The 20,522-nt window shown below is 34.2% G+C and overlaps 2 protein-coding genes across 5 annotated transcripts in view; both read left to right on the forward strand.

Moving 5' to 3' along the window:
• Window positions 1–819: 819 nt before the first annotated feature.
• Window positions 820–6,089, forward strand: LOC111385285 (copper-transporting ATPase PAA1, chloroplastic-like). 4 transcript variants are annotated; one of them, XM_023009665.1, is made up of 5 exons: window positions 820–1,245; window positions 1,665–1,718; window positions 2,806–2,959; window positions 5,487–5,561; window positions 5,661–6,089. In XM_023009665.1, exons 1-4 carry the CDS (start codon window positions 850–852, stop codon window positions 5,519–5,521), a joined length of 639 nt encoding a protein of 212 aa, XP_022865433.1. In that variant the 5' UTR covers window positions 820–849; the 3' UTR covers window positions 5,522–5,561; window positions 5,661–6,089. The 4 variants fall into 4 exon arrangements, with proteins under 4 accessions (XP_022865433.1, XP_022865434.1, XP_022865435.1 ...); XM_023009666.1 differs by having other exon boundaries at window positions 5,664–6,089; XM_023009667.1 differs by having other exon boundaries at window positions 5,487–5,555.
• A 2,689-nt stretch (window positions 6,090–8,778) lies between these two features.
• Window positions 8,779–20,522, forward strand: part of LOC111385286 (putative pumilio homolog 10) — a 16,349-nt gene continuing 4,605 nt past the window's right edge. Inside the window, exons 1-3 of the mRNA XM_023009670.1 lie at window positions 8,779–10,734; window positions 10,808–10,970; window positions 19,502–19,665. Coding sequence (XP_022865438.1) covers window positions 9,185–10,734; window positions 10,808–10,970; window positions 19,502–19,665 — 1,877 coding nt within the window. The 5' untranslated portion in view covers window positions 8,779–9,184. The remainder of the gene's footprint in view (window positions 10,735–10,807; window positions 10,971–19,501; window positions 19,666–20,522) is intronic.

The raw sequence follows: 20,522 nt of genomic DNA on the forward strand, positions 1-20,522 counted from the left end.
TCATATCTGTAATTTTTCATAGTTAATCTTAGTTGCATTTACATCGATAAAAGGGAAGATAATAAAATAGAACCATGAATCGCAAACAGTGATTCGATTGATGATAATGAAAGAATATCGAGAGAGAAATAGTTAATTTTGAAAGAACTTACTGTCAATCTTGCAACTCGAACTGTCTTTCTAGTTGTTGACGGTGTTTTTACATGTAGTTCAAACTCAAACAAAAATAACTAAGCGTCTGAGAGTATAATAGATGAATTTGGAATTCCGCTTTAACGATTAACATTATAGGAGCGAAGTGATTCTAAGGACATTTATAAGGCAAGGTTGGATGTAATTCAATTTCAAAAATTCTGATTGAGGGGACATTGTTCATGAAATTCATGATAAAAGTTGTCGCATATTGTCTCACATATTCATAAAAGTATTTAACTTTCACCATTTTGTCATATGTTGTTTCTCAAGTTCATAAAAATATTTTACGGAGAGTAATACCTCAACAATCTTCCCCATGACACGCCAACTTACTATAATGCTATATTTCTCATTTTATCATTTTCATTTATAGTGGTTTTAATAACAATTATGTGAAAAAGTAATTATGATATGATTGTCTCAACTAAGAAATTTACGTCAGTTAAGGGGACGATAAGTGAGAGATATGATATGGTGGTGAAATTTGAAATTAAATTGGAATTTAATATTCAATAGAAATAAATTAAAGTTTAGTGACTCAATCGAAATTTCTCTGGAAGCTCAGTGACCGCTTATGGAAATTACCCCTAGCGTCCCCCTAACCCAAAACCTTTAATCCAAAGGCGCACAGCTGAGAATAAAGAAGACACAAAGATGGAGTCAACATTACTCTCTTTGAATTCTTTGTGCCTCTCCAAGTCCTTCGTTTCCCATTCTACCCCTCTCACCCACAGGCACTTTTTCCCGAATCGTTCGAGTGAACTCGCTCACCTCCAGTTCAGGTGCAGCGAGTTTGGCCGGATTTGTTCGGGTCCTGCTGTACGAGGTATTGTCATTGTGGACCCACGCTGGACCAAATTGCAGTGCGCGGCTAGCTCTGCGTCCTCGTTTACTTCCGATGGCGGAGGCTCTGATGGAATTGAGGGGAATGTCGGCGGCGGTGACAGTGATGATTCGCAGAAGGGTAGTGAGGGGAAGTCGACAGAGGTGTCCCCGGGGGATGATGATGCTTCTGCTGTCAATCTTGATTTTATTGTTCTTCATGTTGGAGTAAGCTCATCTTATTTCTCCTCAAATTTATCTCCCTAAATGTAAGGGTACAACTTCAAATAAATGAGCTACGCCGTCTTCAAATTTTAAATGAAATATTTGGTTAGCCATAAATATAATTCTTTAAATTGAGAATTAATCATAAGTCACCCAGTAGCTTGATGGACGCGCTATTCTGATTCTGGAGATGATGTGCTTTTAATTGAAATTTGAAAGGGTTTTTAATTTATGAGTTTTGATTTGTAAAAAAAGAAAAAAAAATTCTCTTCTTAGTTATTACACGAAAGGATAATTTCTTGAGTATCATGAATTATACGTTCAGCAACATTGGGTAATTTGCTTGCCCTTTGATTGTCTGTTTGAATGAATTTTTATTCTTTTGTTCTGTATGATATAATTAACTTTTTATGATATTTCAGGGAATGACATGCGGGGGATGCTCAGCAAGTGTGAAGAAAATTTTAGAAAGTCAAGTAAGTTGTAAGTGCATAAAATCATGGTGCATCTTTGAGTAATTTTGATACCTGCATATGCATGTCCTAATAATTGTTGAATATTAGGGTAAAAAGAAGCTTCATTGTTGTGCTTTTTTGTGTTTTGTGTAATGACTTTGGTTAATCTATTTCATGATCAAAGATACCCTTTTTGCTAGCTTTTCAGGGATTAGAGGAGAGTTTATACTTGTTTTTTCTTGCCCTCACATGTAGTTCTCTACTCTTTGCTAAAATGAAAACTTGGGGCAAGAAAAAATTCCTCTGGAAAGTGAAAAGAAAAATCACTCTAGCTGGATAAAGGTGTGGAGCAGGAAGAACCATTTTAATAGAAGTATTGTGCTACCAATCTCAACTTATTATAACGCATAACCTACTGCTGCTGATAATTAGAATACCAATGAAAGTGCATCTAATATTTTGTGATTATCCTTACGTAGTAAAAAGCACAGCAACATTATTCCAAAGAAGATGTTGAGAATGAATTTTTACCTTTATGCTGTGGATTTGGTTGACTATCTTGGAGAAGGAAAGCTGCCAGATATTATAATTTTTGAGACAATTGTTTGACATGTCGAATGGAAAATATTTTAGAACATATCCAAAACACTCTTTAAGCATAAGATACTCTCTATTTTGAAGAGTCTGACCCTTAAAATTATGTTCCAAAAGGCTCTTTAAATTAATATGGAGAGCCAAATCCATTCTTTATAATTAAATGCATTCGAAGTATTTCAATTTTCAATGGAGGAAAGTAATATAATAATTTAAAGGAAAGTTAGTGAAAATAGAATATAAGAAAAACAATAAATATTTTTTAAGAGTAGTAAAACTAAGTGTTAAATATAAAGAGTCCGTTGGGGTACTTAAAAGTTTTTAATCTCTAAATTTATTGATGCTCTTTAAATTTTAGAATATGCTCTTTAAAAATGGAGAGTCTCTTTGAGACGCTCTTACAATATGGCACGTAGTTTGCTACATTTGTCATTTTAAGTCTAGGGGATTTTGTACTACAAGCCTTGCGGCCACAATAGTTAAGTAATGATTATTCTATTAAATTTGTGAACAGACGCAGGTTTCTTCAGCTAATGTGGATCTCACAACTGAGACTGCAATGATCTGGCCTGTATCTGAGGCCAAGGCTGCACACAACTGGAGAAAGGATTTAGGAGAGGTTCTTGCAAAGCATTTGACAAGTTGTGGGTTCAAATCTAATCTTCGAGGTTAGCAATTTTCTATTTATGATTTTGAAGATTTCATTTGCTCTGTAATTCTTTGTGCCTCTTGTGAATGCGTGATTCTTTAAGAGGACGTGTACCGGTCCATGTTTCAAATGCTACTGGACCAAACTAATGAGAAATTGAAAACACCAACTAGCTAGAAAAGCAGTCCGTTGTCCAACTGTCATTAATCAGTTATACAGGAAGTCCTGAAACAGTCCTTGGTGTTGGAATAAGATGATTGTAATGCACTAGAATGCAAGATGTTTTTTCCTCCTGTACTCTCTGACAAATATCAGTGTTCATGAATTCCTTGTGATTTTAGGAATTGACCTGAAAGTCAATGGTTGAATTACAAGAATCCTTGGGTACCATTGTCTCCTGACCTCATTGATATCATTTTTGTAAGAGGGGTTACAGATTCTGGATGAATTAGGTTCACCAGTATCAGACCCGTTAGAATCTTTTCTTCATTTAAAATTCAACAGACCTCTGCACATATTTTCTACATTAAAAGATTTGTCTACTGGGAACATGTTAGGTTATGAAGAGTTTTGAATAAAATATATTTAAAAAACTGATGATATTCATTAAGAACGTTTGCTGTTCTAAGTTCATAGAGGTCAATAAATCAGTTGTGATTTTACTAGAATAATTGAGCACTTCAAAGATTTATGATTTATCTGTTAGATTCCAAAAATGAGGGACATAAATGATGGTAAGATATAAAAGTATACAGTAGGCATAAGAAAGATTTCATGAAGCTTACATACTAATTTGGGAGTATTCAGAGAATTACGAGCCTACCTTGGACATTTTCTTAAGGATTATAGCTCATAATAATCTTTGTTTTGTCATTATTTAATTGTTCATTTGATGAAGTCATGTTCTCTTTATTTAGCCCCTGTTTGTGTCCCATTTTCTAAAAACTAAATTTTTTCCCCAACCTCATTTTTAACGGCACATTCTCCCAATAAAATAATTTTTCACATAAACCAATACCTACTTTTTAACCACATATTCTCCAAAAAAAAAAATTCATTATTACAAAATCTATTTTTCCAAAAATGGGGCTCAAACAAGGGCTAAGTTCTCTGTGAGGGGTATTTTTGAAATTTGAGAATATTCTGGCAGGAAGTCATAACAGGTTAGCATGTCCTAGTTGAATCTATGTTTTTTAGGTTGTCCCTTTTGATTGGGGATTTGTATTAGCCGTGAATTCCAGGTTCCTATTTTCTTATATGGAAGTTCTGTTCTAATCGAGCTGGCATTGGCAAAATGTTTTTTTTTATTTAGAATTGAATAATATTTATCCTTGGTGCGATTTTGCTTTCTTGAAGTTGTATTTCCCTGTCAGCCTATAAAGAGGTCTTGAAGTTGTATTGCACTGTCATCAGATGGACTTTGGCCTCTCAATCTAAATTGTTTCTACATTTTGTCCTCAAGCTCGTTCCCAAATTTCCCTAATAATTAAGCTCCTAGAACTCAACTTTTTCCCCAAGCTTGAGATATTGAAGAAGTTCAAAAATCCAATCAGTGGCACTCGTGGAGCCAGGATGGGTCCAGTGGGGAAGTTGCCCCCTCTGGGATTTGAGTACAATTCTAATTCGATTAAATTGTGTACAACATAGCAACAATGTTTAAGATTCGCAAAGTACATGATTAACAGTAGCCGCTTTATTAGGAGACTAAAACAACATGAACAAGCGAGTTTTTCATATGATCAGTGAGTAGATTGGATCTTGCATATGATTAATTGGCAAGGGTCATCATTGTCATTGCATTGTTTTTGTAGTCATTATGCTTCTAAGCAAAGATAAAGTTGCTCTATAAATTGAAATGATTAGACAATCAATTGTAACATTTTTTAATGATTTTGTACTATTTTGTTTCAGAATTTTCATTCTTAGTTAAGTCAAATAACTCGTGACCCCAACTGTATTACATTTCTGGCTCTGCCCCTGACTAGAGTATACTTTCTGAGCTGTTCTGCATAAAAAAATTTACTACCTTTGATTTATCATCACCTCTGTAACTTATTACACAAAGTTTCTTTGATCAAGTAATGTTACCTATTGCACAGCCTCTGTTCACTCTTTATCCATCAAGTTGTGGGTAAATCATGTCACTGTAGGTCAGGAAAGCTTAAATTGAACAAACGTGGGAAGGGGGAAAGAAAAGTAGTAAAGGAAATGTACACTGATTTAAATTCTGAAATCATGAAATGGAGGAAAATAAGTACTGAAATTTTGTCCATATATTTGAGAAGCAGAATTGAGGTTATTCGAATGTTGGCAATTTCAAATATCCATTTGTGGGTTGGATTGTAAAATTAATAGTTGTCCTGTTTTTCTTTTTTCTTTTTTTTTGTGGGGCTAAAGGAAGAGAAAAAAGGGAAAATGCCACTGCATCTATTATCAGCACAATGAGCTTGTCCTTTACTGTTTTCGAGTTAGACAAGACACTAAACAACACTAAATCACATTTGGGCCATGCGTAACTTGTACATTTTGTCATGGATGACTGGCAGATCAGGGAGCTGTTGAAGGCAAAATTTCATCATAACACAATGTTGTAGCAATGACCATTCTTCTTCATGGTAATGGTACGTCCCTATTAGAGCAGTATATTATTTTTGTACTTGTTCCAATAGTTCCTCGTAACTAATAAAATTGTTTTTCCGTGAAATGATATTTCTCTTTAGCTGCTGCTGCTGCTGCTGCTGCTGGATCTGTGAAATGCAGGCTTATCTATTAATAAAACTCCATGCATATGGATAATTTGCCTTCATACTAGTCGAGAAAATTCATTCCTAAACACAAGTCAATTTATACAACTTTTCTACCTGTGTTGTCTTTCATGTTGTAAGATCTAAAGAACATTTGATGCTTTGTATGCTGCCGTTTGTGTGCAAGATGGTTTTTGGAGACATCTTCATTTCGGCAACAATTTATGTTCGCAGGTATGTTTCTCTCCCCATTACTAATGTTGCGCACAGGGATGCGAACAAAATTTTAGCTTGTTTTTCTAGTGTGTATTATTGAGTGATCTTGTGGAGTCACACAGATTCAAGAATGATAAAGCAGGGATTTACGGAATGATGAAATATAAATTCGAGCATAAGGGATTTCCATAGATTATTATGAAGATTCGAGGCCTACTACATTAATATAATTCTATTTGTGTCAGAAAATATCGAAGAAGATCAAAGATTGGAAGAACTTCCAAGTATTCACTCGCAAACCAACCAAATAAAACTACAATTCATAAAATATTTAAATAGAACTAAACTTGTGTGAGGACCGATGTTTTAAAAATAGATCTAAACAAGGAAAGGTTTAAGGGTGTCATCAAATGGGTATCCACCCAACCGTGCGTTATCAGTTACCATAATTAGCTGCGTTAGCATAAATTAATACTCCTAATTAAAATAGAAAATTTTCCAGATTAGTTAAATTCCACGTGTCTACACTCTATTGGATAGCAGACTGAAGACTAAGACAGAGACTGCTAACTGATTACTCGCATACGAAAGTAACAAAAAGGCGCTTGCTTTATAGCCAAGGAATTGCACTGTACGTACAACGTTGCCCCTAACAAATATTCAATTCCTATTATATCCTTTTTTTTTTTGTTTGCGTGAATGGATCAAAATTACTACCCACAAATTATTCTCTCAATTAGTTTTATACACAGATAGGCAGCATGAAAATTTGTTCATATGTGAGTATTTTCATTTGTTCAAGTGCACAAAATCGAGCATGCATAGAACGCTCACTTTTCTCGACTCTTTAAATGATGTATTCGTATTTACATTCATTCTCAAGATCACGTTTTGAATGTGAAATATAAAAATTATCTTAGAATTGTTACTTTTAAAGATATATGAGATAGTGATAGTATCTCAAGAGAATATGTGACAGCAATTTGGTCCATGAATTCCATAGCTTACCTTATAAATGGAAATATGGCAAAGATCACCAACTACTAAAATATCATTAACCGTATGAGATACAAAGTAAAAGTAGTGCCATTATAAAGGGTTTGCACAACTAGGAACCCGTTGCTACAAATGAAAGGTCGAATAATTGAGATGTTTAAGTAGAACGTCAAGGATCTAAATGTTGAGACTAGTAACAATAACGATATGGCACCTCTTTTTGCTTGGAATGTAGAGAGCACTTTCGAGTATAGAACTCCAATTTTTTATTTTTTATGTTTTTTAAATGAGGGAACAAACAAACATAAAAATTTATATCTTAATGACATTATCATTAATTTCTTGCTAAAATTAATGTGATGATAATAATGAGGTACCAATTAAGAATGGAATTTAAGAGTCAAAGACTCAAAATCATAACTTATAAAAGATCACCAACCGTTAATAAAACGTGGAAAGATTTGAAAGGGCTCGGTAATTAAATATAAATATAAAAAATAAATTAATCTGCTAATTTTTTTAATAACTAAAATAAAACGATCAAAATATATTCTAGCAAAATATCAAAATAACTTTTTCCACGCGCCACATGCACAAAGTGTGTCGACATTGATTGAGTGGGACATATGAAAAATTAGAAAAGAGAATGAATTACATTCACGTCCCCAAACTTTGACCCATTTTATAATTTTGTCCCCAACGTCCATCTTTAGTTAATTAGCGGGTTAGTCTTCATAAACAATTTCCTTCTAAAAATGCAATTAAATTAAAATGATATAAAAACATAGATTACCCTTTATTTTAAATTAACAACAAAAAGATAAATCCAACGGAAAAATAAAATATAAAAGGAGCGAGAGATTTTTTCAATTTATGGACATCATAACCAAAACCATAATGTTAGAAAATGTGGGCATTTAGGGGATGTTTGAGCCCCATTTTCCTCAAAAAAAAAGTGCATTTGAAATAGTGTTATAATAGAAAAATATGCGGTTAAAAAATAAGGAAAAATTTTGGTATGCATGTAATATTATTAATGTCAAAGTCCTGTTGAAAAATATATTTTGATGAGAAAATGGAGCTCAAATCAGGGCTTACATTTCCTAGAAGCATCATAATGTATCTAAATGAAGCAAATACGAAACCCTATAAATACGACCATTACCATATGAAGAATAAAGAAAGAAGCAAGTTTAGTGATCCTTAAACCGTTTGTTAAACCTTGTTCTATTGCCTTGACAATATTTTTGATTGCCAATCTTCAAAAAAGAACAATTTTATCTTCAATACTTTTCAATATTGTTGCACAAGCAACATTAATGATAGAAAGTCAAAATGTTCGTCAAATTACTACATAGCTATCTTGGGTCTCACTTCAAATTTCTAACACCAATTCAAATTGTGAAGCAAACTCTAATTTCATTAAATTAGACAAACACGGAGCATGCGAAAATTTAAACACATGTTCGGATACATTCTATGGTTGATAAGAGTGAAGAGTTAAATTGCTACTAGGGTAATAAGTTAAGGGAGCAGTTGTGCAATCTTCCCCATAGAAATGCATTTACTTAATAATTAGCCCTTGTTTTAATTCCCATTTTTCAAAGAATGAAAATGAAAAATATAGTGATTACGAGATTCACACAAAAGATAGAAAGTCAAATACATTGATTTAATGGAATGGATAACGATCATATTTTTCATTTTTGTGGTGAAAGAATGAGAATCAAATGAGGGCTTAAATTTCTGTTAGGATACTAATAAGTTGAGGACCAGTGGTGCAATCTTTCTAACTAAAATGCTTTTCCAGCTCAGTATTTTTTTACATTATTTTCTCACTCTAATATATACGTGTATGTGTAGAGAGAGACAGAGAGAAAGGGTGAGAGAGAGTGAGTCTGTTCATTTCCTCCTTTAATGGCGTGAGACCGTACCAGACCAGAGACTGTGTATGCGTGTGTATAATGTACAGTATATATATGTATGTGTTCTATGCATTCATCTTGGCATGCTTCACCAACTCATATTCTGTAGAAAACCCAAATGAACTAAAAGAAAAGGAAAAATAATCTTTTTAAACAAAACGAAATTTCGCCATCAAAATCCCAGTGTCTTTCCATTTTTATCAACTACACTTTTGGGATTCTTAGACCCAGATGTTAAAAATCGGTAATCTCTCATTGATTTTTATTGGGTTCTTTACTCTTGATCATTTCCTGTTGTGGGTCTCTTGATTCTTGTACTGTTTCGTTGGGAAACTCGAGTTGTATATTTTGTGTTGTTTTTTTATGTATGAGAGCGTGAAGATCGAGAAGAAAAGTGTAGAAAACATGAACGATGAACTTGAGATATTACTGGGTGAGATCCCTCATGCGACATCATCATTGAATCTTCATAACACACATAGCAATGTTCATCATTATAGTCTTGTTGATCACACATCACATTTGACACAGAAAATGAATGTTCATGGTATGTATGATGATGAACTGTTGAGGCATAAATATGCATGTGCATCTTCCCCTGCTTGTGGGTTCTCTTTACAGTCTGATGGCTCTTCCTCAAGCTTGTTCTCTGGTGGGCGTTCATTTTCTGACAATGGATCACCATCCCCACCCCAGTTTGGAGAACTGAAGCCCCACCTGGTTTCTGGAAATGGATTCTGGTTAGATTTCAACAAGGCAAATGAAATTAACACAGTTGAGGGACGGAGTTTGTCGAGCAATTTTAGTAAAATGTACATTAGTAATGAGGAGGAGGATATTTCATTCTCTCCAAATGGTTTTCAATTTCGTGATCAGTCTGTGGATGGGCCTATTCGAATGAATTTTGAGAATTTTATGTCATCAGATGACTATAGAAGGGGCTTTTCAGAACGTAGAGGATTTAATTCCTCTATTCCAAGAAGTCCTATGAAATTTGATGGTGAGATGGATTCTGCATTGTTGGCAATACCGCCTGACTCTAGAATGGGTAATTTACTTGGACACCGGTATTACCCTGGTGCATCTGAAGGATTGTTTGCTCGAACAGAGTGTGGGAATTCAGCTTCGAGCCCTCAATTTTATAAAAATAATGTGCCAGCTGGAAATTATTTTCCCATGGGGATTTCTGCATCAAAGCCATCTTCCACTTTAAAAAGGCCTTCATTTGTTGATTCTTCATTCTATGCTTCGCAAAATAGGACGAATCCAATCAAAGACGTAGATCCATTTCACTCACCCTACATGCTTCAACTGGCTCAGCTAATACCTCAATTTAATGTGGAAAATTTACTCCATTATCAGCAACCCGTGCCTAACGGAAGAAATAGATTACCTTCTCATGTTAGAGTACCTCGTGGTGATGTTGAAGCTTTTCCTGGGGAGGACAGTTTGATCCTTCAAGGGGACGGTTTAAATTATGCAATTAACAAAGGATGTGGACATCCCAGTGTACAAAATGCTAAGAGTTCCATGCACGGGAGTGGCACCAGAAAGGCGCAAGAAATTGCAGGTCTCCAAGAAAGTGGCCGGACTACAAGGATGCATATCCCTTTCTCCTTGCCATCAAAGTGTAGCTCCCTGACAGATGCTCAAGGATATATATATCACATAGCGAAGGATCAGCATGGTTGCCGATTTTTGCAACTGATGTTTGATGAAGGGACTCCTCGAGATGTGCAGATAATATTTAGTGAGATAGTTGATCATGCAGTTGAACTTATCACAAATCCATTCGGGAATTACCTTATGCAAAAACTGTTGGATGTGTGCAATGAAGAACAGAGAACCCAGATTTTGCTTAGGGTGACTGAAGTGCCAGGGGAGCTTGTTAGGATCTCTCTTAATACACATGGGTAAGTCGCCAAAGTTTTGCTTTGCCATCATCATTCTTCATGTTGGTTAACCATTTTATTCTTTTTGTGTCAGCACTCGAGTGGTCCAAAAGTTGATTGAGACCCTCAAAACAGGGCAGCAAATTTCGCTAGTTATTTCAGCCCTTGAGCCAGGCTTTCTTGCCCTCATTAAGGACCTAAATGGTAATCACGTTCTGCAGAGATGCTTACAATGTTTTACAAATGAAGATAGTAAGGTATATGCATTTCTTGTTAAAATTTCTTGAGCTGAAAGTATTTAGAGGCTTGCAACGATATATGACTCCATTTTCCATTTTGATGTCATATAGCCATGTCAGTCAATTTTCTGCTACATGTACTGATCATAATTTCATAACTCAACTTTGTGTCTGAGCTTATGTACATCATGATGTGTAGGCTTTTTGATTTCCATTCATTTTTTGTGTTCATTTCTGTCATTTGTATGTTTGTAGGTTGAATTTAAAATATTAAAGAAGAAGTCGATTGGAAGAAATTTCATCTTGCATTATGATTCAATATCTTTTGTCATTTTAACATACAAAGAACCTATATGGTCGATCCTTGATAGGGTTCGTCTTAAAGTCACGTGGTTATCCACTTGCTATAGCTCTCTCATCTTCTTCACTCACTATAAGATTGACACAGCTTTGACAATTCCCTAGAATTTCTCAATTTAGAGGTGGAATTATTTAGAAATAAAGCATAGTTTGTTTTGAATGAAATGCAGCCCGATAGTTAGTCGTCATCCTCAGTCCTCAAACCAAGATACGGCTTTCATTTGTTTCGTGCTATCAAGTCATCAGATACGAAACTCATCATTCGACGTGTTATGAAACGGAGAGGCAATATATGATCACACATAGAAAATAAGATTAAAAGCAAGAAATAGATTGAGAGGAACCGAAGATTTTATTTGACAACCAATAGAGAAAATAATATTGTTACAATAATCTCAGCAATACATAAACTAAATGAAGAGTCTATTATTTATAGAGGACATGTCAAAACCCTAAAAGTAACCTAAAAGATGGAAACTATGTCAAAATATGTGTGAAATCAACAAAAAGAGAAAATCTCGCACGGCGCAGTCGCTCGAGCGAGAACTTAGCGACTGGCGAGTGATAACTTTCTCTGTTTCAAAAGTTCGTCTACTGCTCGAGCAGCCAGCTAGCGATAGGCTAGCAAAAATACGGTGATTTTTCTTTCCGGTTCATAATTTTGATCTCTTCAAGACCATGACTCCAAATCACGCAACCCTAGATCGAATTTGGGTTACAAACCAAACAATTTCCATTTTGACACAAATTTTGGTACAACACACGAAACTCCAAAACTTCTTCACGTGGAAAAATAAGTCCGACTGCAACGAAACAACTGAACTATTCAACCCGAACCAAATTTCTCCAACACACAAAATTACTCTTCCTCTTCCACAATATCCAACACGAATACACGACCCCAAATATCGGGTTCCCAAAAAGATCACAAAGAATTTAGAAATTATCAAATAGGGTCGAAGCACACCCTATAACAGAATCAACTCTCAATGCTTTCACCGAAGCCCCCTTGCTAGTCTCAAAAACAAAAGCATGCACAACCAAATTAGCATCCCCGTACCTATCTCTAATGGATATATCCTTAGCAGTTTAAATACAATGGAACCGCGGACAACGGTGGCAAAGCTAAATTACCTATATTCTTCAAACTCGATTGAGTAGCATTCTTCAATATAGACCTAGAGCCAAATTCCAAAGGTACAGTACCAAACTGAATATCTACTCCAATTCTAAACCCATGTTGACTTTTCTTCACTGATTCTGCCCGACCTTACAAGATGTATAACTAGGACCTCTTCCACTCCTTCAATACAACACGGACACCTATCCGGACTCTCAAGACTCCACCTCTTCCAGAGAAGTGTACCCTTTCGAATCAAGAGTACTCTACAAAATGAGATTCTTCTTCAAATCTGGAATATGTCGAACGTGATCAAGCGTTCTACATGTTCCATCTATCAGCTTCAATCTAACTCTCCCAGTACTAGCTATTCGACAAGATTCGTTGTTACCCATGACAACAACACCTTGTGTGACAACCCGAATCTTTGACTATTCGAGTGTCACTGAATAAAACTCAAATTCTTTCATAAGAACTAAAAGAAGAACACGGAATAATTTTTGATTTCATCAATAAATAAATAAATTGTGGTTTTATCCCGTAGTTGCGAAAAATAAATAAAGAGCATGTTTGAGCCACATTATAATGAGAATGAGAATGAAAAATAGAGCCGTTATGGGCCCCACACCAGAGATAGAAATTCAAAAATGGTGGCTTGATATGATGGATAACGGTCATATTTTTCATTTTGACAACAACACCTTGTGTGACAACCCGAATCTTGGACTATTCGAGTGTCACTGAATAAAACTCAGATTCTTTCATAAGAACTAAAAGAAGAACACGGAATAATTTTTGATTTCATCAATAAATAAATAAATTGTGGTTTTATCCCGTAGTTGCGAAAAATAAATAAAGAGCATGTTTGAGCCATATTATAATGAGAATGAGAATGAAAAATAGAGCCGTTATGGGCCCCACACCAGAGATAGAAATTCAAAAATGGTGGCTTGATATGATGGATAACGGTCATATTTTTCGTTTTAATGAGGTAAAAATGTGGCTCAAACAGGGGCAAAGAAAATAATTCCAACATAACTAAATTAGAAATGTAAAGTTGTGTTTTAAACACAAAATAATTTATTAATCCTAACCGTTGTCATCTCCAGGTTGATTGCCTCTAACAATCAATTGCTTGAAATGAGAAAATATCATAGAGTGAGATTTATAAAATCTCAATAAGTATGCCATGAGTTATTATCGTGTATAATTTAAAAGAGCATAATAATCATAATCATCATAATGGAGATACAAAAATTTTACTGAACATAGGTAGTAAGAATTCTTATATGTAGCGCTACTAGACTTCGGTCCCCTTAATATAATCATAATCAAATTGTGCCATATCAAACCCATAATAATTTTCTTGAAATTTATAACATAATAATAATCTAGTATAGGTAGTGTATTTATAGTGAAATTTAAAAGAAAGAGTAATAGAGATTGAATAGAATTGCTTGATCCTTCAACAATTTCCACCTCGACTATGTGCGTGTATATGTGTATTATTTGGACTGAAAATAATAGTGAGTGGTAGCATGTGAATGAGAAGTTAAAATCTTCACAATTCACCCTTTACCTTTTCCTTGTGCATCGGAGTAGTAGATCGGGAGGGGTCTTGTAGTCGAAAGTCTCTTCGATTCTTTTGATAAACTGCCTCCAGTAAGGAGTATATTGTGCCATATCAAACCCATAATAATTTTCTTGAAATTTATAACATAATAATAATCTAGTATAGGTAGTGTATTTATAGTGAAATTTAAAAGAAAGAGTAATAGAGATTGAATAGAATTGCTTGATCCTTCAACAATTTCCTCCTCGACTATGTGCGTGTATATGTGTATTATTTGGACTGAAAATAATAGTGAGTGGTAGCATGTGAATGAGAAGTTAAAATCTTCACAATTCACCCTTTACCTTTTCCTCGTGCATCGGAGTAGTAGATCGGGAGGGGTCTTGTAGTCGAAAGTCTCTTCGATTCTTTTGATAAACTGCCTCCAGTAAGGAGTAAGGGTTCAATCAATGTGATACACGATCTCATCCCTACAAAATTGATATCCATTCGCCCTTGCCCATTGGTAAATCTTTTCCTTGACATCTAAATATTGTATCAAACCGTGATTCAGGTTTCTATTATAATTCCTATACATCCAAGTAAAATGATTACACTTCTCAGTTTGACTTGTTTGACCTTATTCACTCACCATCTATTGGAAAGAAAGTAACGTAATTACTTTTCTTTTCAAAAGAACCTTTCAATTTTTTTTTATTTTTTTTTACACAAAAGTAGTGACAAAGGAATCAATTATTGTATCAGGAGTTGAAACTTTTAAGAAAATGTATTAATAATCATCCACAAATTTTTTCTTATTTTTACAAATGTAGTTATAAAGGGATAAATTATCGTACGTGGATTCATTATTAATCTTATTCATGTAATACATGATTATCTTTTATTGCAAACTTAATCTCTAGTTGAGTCATTCCCACAAAACATAACATGCATTTTAAATCACATAGATATCATTTATATATCTCATATTTTCTACATTAGTATAAAATCTAAGATTGATGTCTTCTATCAATATAGTAAATATTTATAACATACAAAATTTCATATTATTATTCATATTTTGTCACGATATTTATGCATAACACGCCTAAATAAAATCGTAACTTTATTCACATTTTGTCATGATATTCATGATTGCTATTTTGCATAATAAGCATGCTTTTATAAGTGAGATTACATGAATACTTAAAGTTCATACATACTTGGTTCAAGGAAGTTGAGACATGGAGAATGACATAGTGGCTAATGACTTAAAATTCTCATTTTAAATATCAACTTAGTTTCAAAAAAATGCTCATCTTAATTATTGATCCAAATTGATTCTTGGACTAAAGCTTTTAGATAGTATTAGGCTATTTAGATCAAGCCTAATATCATATCAAATTAAAGCTTAAATACACTTGTTCTACACAAAATGGGACAGCCCACTAATGGGAATAATTTTTTTCTTGTAATTTTTTTTAACTGTGTCACCGTTCACGTGGCCCGTCGCTGTTCATATGAACAATAACTTTTTTTTTTATAGAAAATTCGTAAAGCCTAAAATTTTGAAAATGTTAAGTCTACAGAACTAATTTAAAAACTCTAAGCTCTGATACTAACTGTGTTTGCCCGAATACTTGATTATTCGAGTGTCATTGAATAAAACTCAAATTCTTTCATAAGAACTAAAATAAGAACACGGAATAATTTTTGATTTCATTAATAAGTAAATAAATTGTGGTTTTATCCCGTAGCTGCGAAAAATAAATAAAGAAAATAATTATAACATAACTAAATTAGAAATTTAAAGTTGTGTTTTAAACATAAAATAATTTATTAATCCTAACCGTTGTCATCTCCAGGTTGATTACCTTTAACAATTAATTGCTTGAAAGGAGGAAATATCATAAAGTGAGATTTATAAAATCTCAATAAGTACGTCATGAGTTATTATTTTGTATAATTTAAAAGAGCATAATCATCATAATGGAGACACAAGAATTTTACCGAACATAGGTGGTAAGAATTCTTACATGTAGCGGTACTAGACTCCGGTCCCCTTAACATAATCATAATCATATTATACCATATGAGACCCATAATAATTTTTTTGAAATTTAGAACATAATAATAATCCAGCATAAGTAGCGTACTTATAGTGAAATTTAAAGGAAAGAGTAATAGAGACTGAATAGAATTGTTTGATCCTTCTACAATTTCCACCTCGGCTATGTGCGTGTACATGTGTATTATTTGGATTGAAAATTATAGTGAGTGGTAGCATGTGAATGTGAATGAGAAGTTTAAATAGGATAAGACAAGGTAGGTAGGCATTATTAAGGAAAAACCCATGATGGTAGAAATTGTTCCTTGAAATTTGTGAAATGAGCAAGAATCTCTCCCTCATTCCCCACGTAAATACTACATTCTATATACACATGCATTCACACTACACATTATGTTTGGTCAATCAAGAATATGACAAAAAAATATATCAAGGATTTTCTATATAAAGGTTTGACCAAGCATTCAACACTTCTTTAAAGCAAAAACGTGTGGGAATTAACATTTATAGTAAGTTTGCTACAATGTCCTAGAATGTGGATTAACCCTTAAATGAACTCCTAAATTTTCAATTCTGATAATTAGACCCAGAAATTCGAGTGCAAGTATTATACCTTGTGTCACCGTTTCATATATTTCAAACAAATCTTGATTGGGACACATATGGAATGCACAAGCTATATCCAAGATCCACTCCTCGTCAGGTTTGTATTCATGTTCTGTCCTTCGCACATGTTCCGTAACTAATATAAAACTTGATGGCTTTCTCATCAGTTGTCTGATTCACTCCCGTTTTAGAGTTCAACAGTGTAAATCTGTGAGGATGCATGCATCTAGAAGATAACAAAAAGCGTTTCACCTTCAATCATAAAAATAAAAAAAACTTCGATAGACAATTTCATAGAGAAAGTTGGGATAAATCGGATTCATGGTACTGTCTCAAACTAAGTATATAAATCAGTCCTCTCCTCAAAGGAAAAAGAGAATAAGGAGGAAAGTATTACAGTTCCCTGATTTACCATGCGATACGATGAATCCAGTTGATGGCCCTGTGGTGAGCAGTCCTTCCCAGGTGGTGAAAGTTAGAGTCATCTTCTGAGTCAATATCCAATCCTTCCCCGAACTCAAACAATAGGTAACTACGATAATTGCACGAGAGAAAAATTTATCGATACAAATGTAACAGTGGGGTACTTGTATTGGTATGTTGGTATGTATGCGGGTCCAGCTGGCAACATCAGTTGCCTTCATAGTCATGTCTTATGAGTTCGGATTCTGGACTTCTTTATTTGTTTATGCATATACTGCTTCCTTCATCTTCTGCTGTGCATTTTGATTAATTTGCACGATTCTTTTATGCATATTAGTCTAAGATATAATGCATTTTCTTTTAGAAAAGAAAAATTCTCCCTGTTTATTTCTGGCTTGGTTTTCTCTCCTAGTTTTTCCTGAGAACTGTAGAAAAGCTGCATAGTTGCTTCTTCACAAAGTACCAGGTCAAAAGCATGATTACTAAGGTGGGAGGACTTGCAAATATTTTTGGCCTTAGAAAGCTCGGAATCATTAGTTCCATTATCTTAGTGTGACAAATATAGTTTTCTGTGATTATTTTTTTAAGCTGTGTGCATCGTCATCACCACAAGGCTTCTTGTTGACAGACAAGTCAAATAAATTCAGTTCTGATAGTATCTTCTAGTTACGAATATATACCATCTTTTAAAAGGTTTGAAGTTGTCCAGGTCAGGCATGTTTCCAATTAAATAATCTAGAAGCTCTCTAAATGCCAGGGTTTCTGTCAAAAATGGTCAAAACATTAGTTTCAGGGGAGCAAATTGGTAAGTTTAGAAGCTCATTTCAGTTTTATATGATCCATGCAATATAGGGGGTTTGATACTCATCGCATCTGTAATATGCACGCTTATAAACCTAATTATGATTTTCCATTATTTTCTAATTAATTAATAGATTAGTTGTCAAATTTGATGTTTGGTATACTGGAAATTCATTCTAATGTTACAAACTGTCAAGTATGTAAAGTAGCATAACTGATGAAAACAGTCAAGTGGTGATATGATATGAAAGTTAACGTCGGCAGTGACAAATGTAAACCAAAACTCCAAACCTAAGTGGTCATATCCCTATGCTTAAATCTGTTATATTAATTGCCTGAGCTAGTTACTTTACCATCCAGAAACTGAAAGCTCATCTACTCAGAAGTGGGGATGAAAGTCTACTATCTCCTGTTTGAAGTGAACATGAGTGCCTTGTTGCTTCACTTATATGGTCGGGAAAGAAAATAGTTTGATTGTGGTTTTCCGTAAGCTCCACTTCAATAGCTACATACTTCTGGCTAGCAAAGGGACTTGCTTGATCTTAATTTCCTATAGAGGATTTAGTTGAAAGGGATTGTGTTGCGAGTCAAAGTTGTCTTGGAAAACCCGAATGTTCACATTAATAAAAAATGGGATTAGTGTAAATGATTTTTTTTTTTTTTTTTTTTTTTGGGTGCGGTTATCGTATATGGTTAATATGATCACAAAACCAAATTCAGTTGGCTAAAAAATGGGAACTTAGAATTATGTGGTGACAAAAAAATAAAAAAACTCAAATGTAAACCAAACTCCATAACCTAAGGGGTCATATCCCTTTTCTTAATCCACTATACGATAATATGATCACAAAACCAAATTCAGTTGGCTAAAAAATGGGAACTTAGAATTATGTGGTGACAAAAAAATAAAAAAACTCAAATGTAAACCAAACTCCATGACCTAAGGGGTCATATCCCTTTTCTTAATCCACTATACGATAATATGATCACAAAACCAAATTCAGTTGGCTAAAAAATGGGAACTTAGAATTATGTGGTGACAAAAAAATAAAAAAACTCAAATGTAAACCAAACTCCATGACCTAAGGGGTCATATCCCTTTTCTTAATCCACTATATTCCATAGCACAAGTGAGTTACTTTACCATTCGGAAACTGAAAGCTCATCCTCTCAGAAGTGGGGATGAAAGTCTACTATTGTTTGTAGTCAACATGAGTGGTGTCACTTCAGTCATTTCTGTCCAAGAAAGAGAAAATAGTTTGATTGTGGTTTTCCACAATCTCCGCTTTTTATCACTTCAGACAATTCTTGCTGGAAAAGGGACTACTGTTTGATCTTCATTTTCCATTGAGGGTTTAGTTGAAAGGGATTGTTTCATCAGTCAAAGGTGTCTTGGAAAACCCATATATTAACATTAATAAAAAACTGGACTTGATTGATTTTTTTTGTAATCTTACATGGTTAATGTCGTCAGAAGTCAGTTGGCTAACCAATGGATATTTAGCATTATGTGTTGATAGAGTTGATTTAACAGCCTGTAATTTTCTCACATACGATTTTTCTGTTTTACTTCAAGCAATCCAATTATGAACTTGTAGTTATCGTAATTGCATTTGCAGTTCATTTTTGTTGCTGCTGCAAAGTTCTGTGTTGATATTGCAACACATCAACATGGATGCTGTGTTTTGCAGCGCTGCATCAGCCATTCAACTGGAGAACACTGGGAGACCTTGGTTGCAGAAATTTCTGCAAATGGGCTTCTTCTTGCTCAAGATGCATATGGGTAACTATATTTGAAACGGATACCAATCAGATATTTTAGTTTTTATTCATTGACATTTGCTGGTATAGTTTTTGCAGTTCTTGAAATAAAGCACGACAGTTCTTGTTTAAACTTTTTTCCATTACCTGGTGGATTATCATATTTGTAATCACAAAAACCAGAACCTTTAGTTATTTGCATTTAGATGCCCAACGTTTCATCTACAAGTGTTGGTGTTCTTATTGAAGATGGATGTGTCAGTTTCAAGTGTTCTTAATACATGATGAGGACATCGGACGATGTTTACTTATTTTATTTAAGTTTTATTTATTTTCTTGGACTATTATTTAAATTTGGACTTGTATGGGCTCGGACCCAAGCTCGTTAGGGTTGCTTTACTATTTAAACCTATTTTGCATTGTAACTTTCAGTTGATGATGAATTAAAATTGAAAGTTGGTTTTGGCTTGCAGCCGGCCTTTTCCCCCCTTGCCTCTCCCTTTCTGTCCCCTGGTCTCCCCTCGTTCCCCCTTGTTTCTCTCCGGCTCTTCCCCCTTTCTTATTGCTTCCGCCTTCTTCTTCTTCTTCTGGTAATGCTATATTCTGCCTGTTCGAACTACTTTGCAGGAATTCATTTTCATCCTGCATCAAATTTGGTATCAGAGCCTAAACTTGGGTAATCTCTCATCTCCAATCCAAAAATCTCTTTCTATTTCTTTCCTAAGAACTTGTGGAACAACACAAACAAATAAACTTTTAGCATGAGCAGCCAATTTATTATTTTTCTAGCTTCTTCATAGTTGTTCCAAAAAAAAAAAAAAAACTGTTCACGTTACTCTTCACAGGCGAAAATTTCAGTTTAGGTTTTTTCTGCAATTT

This window comes from Olea europaea, unplaced genomic scaffold, assembly GCF_002742605.1.
Source record: "Olea europaea var. sylvestris unplaced genomic scaffold, O_europaea_v1 scaffold3113, whole genome shotgun sequence".
NCBI lineage: Eukaryota > Viridiplantae > Streptophyta > Magnoliopsida > Lamiales > Oleaceae > Olea > Olea europaea.

Bases quoted from the DNA above. Each gene is read 5' to 3' on its own strand.
- LOC111385285 (XM_023009665.1), top strand. From the start codon at position 850: ATGGAGTCAACATTACTCTCTTTGAATTCTTTGTGCCTCTCCAAGTCC. The intron at 1,719-2,805 runs GTAAGTTGTAAG...ATTTGTGAACAG, and splicing joins AGAAAATTTTAGAAAGTCAA to ACGCAGGTTTCTTCAGCTAA. The intron at 2,960-5,486 runs GTTAGCAATTTT...GATGACTGGCAG, and splicing joins GTTCAAATCTAATCTTCGAG to ATCAGGGAGCTGTTGAAGGC.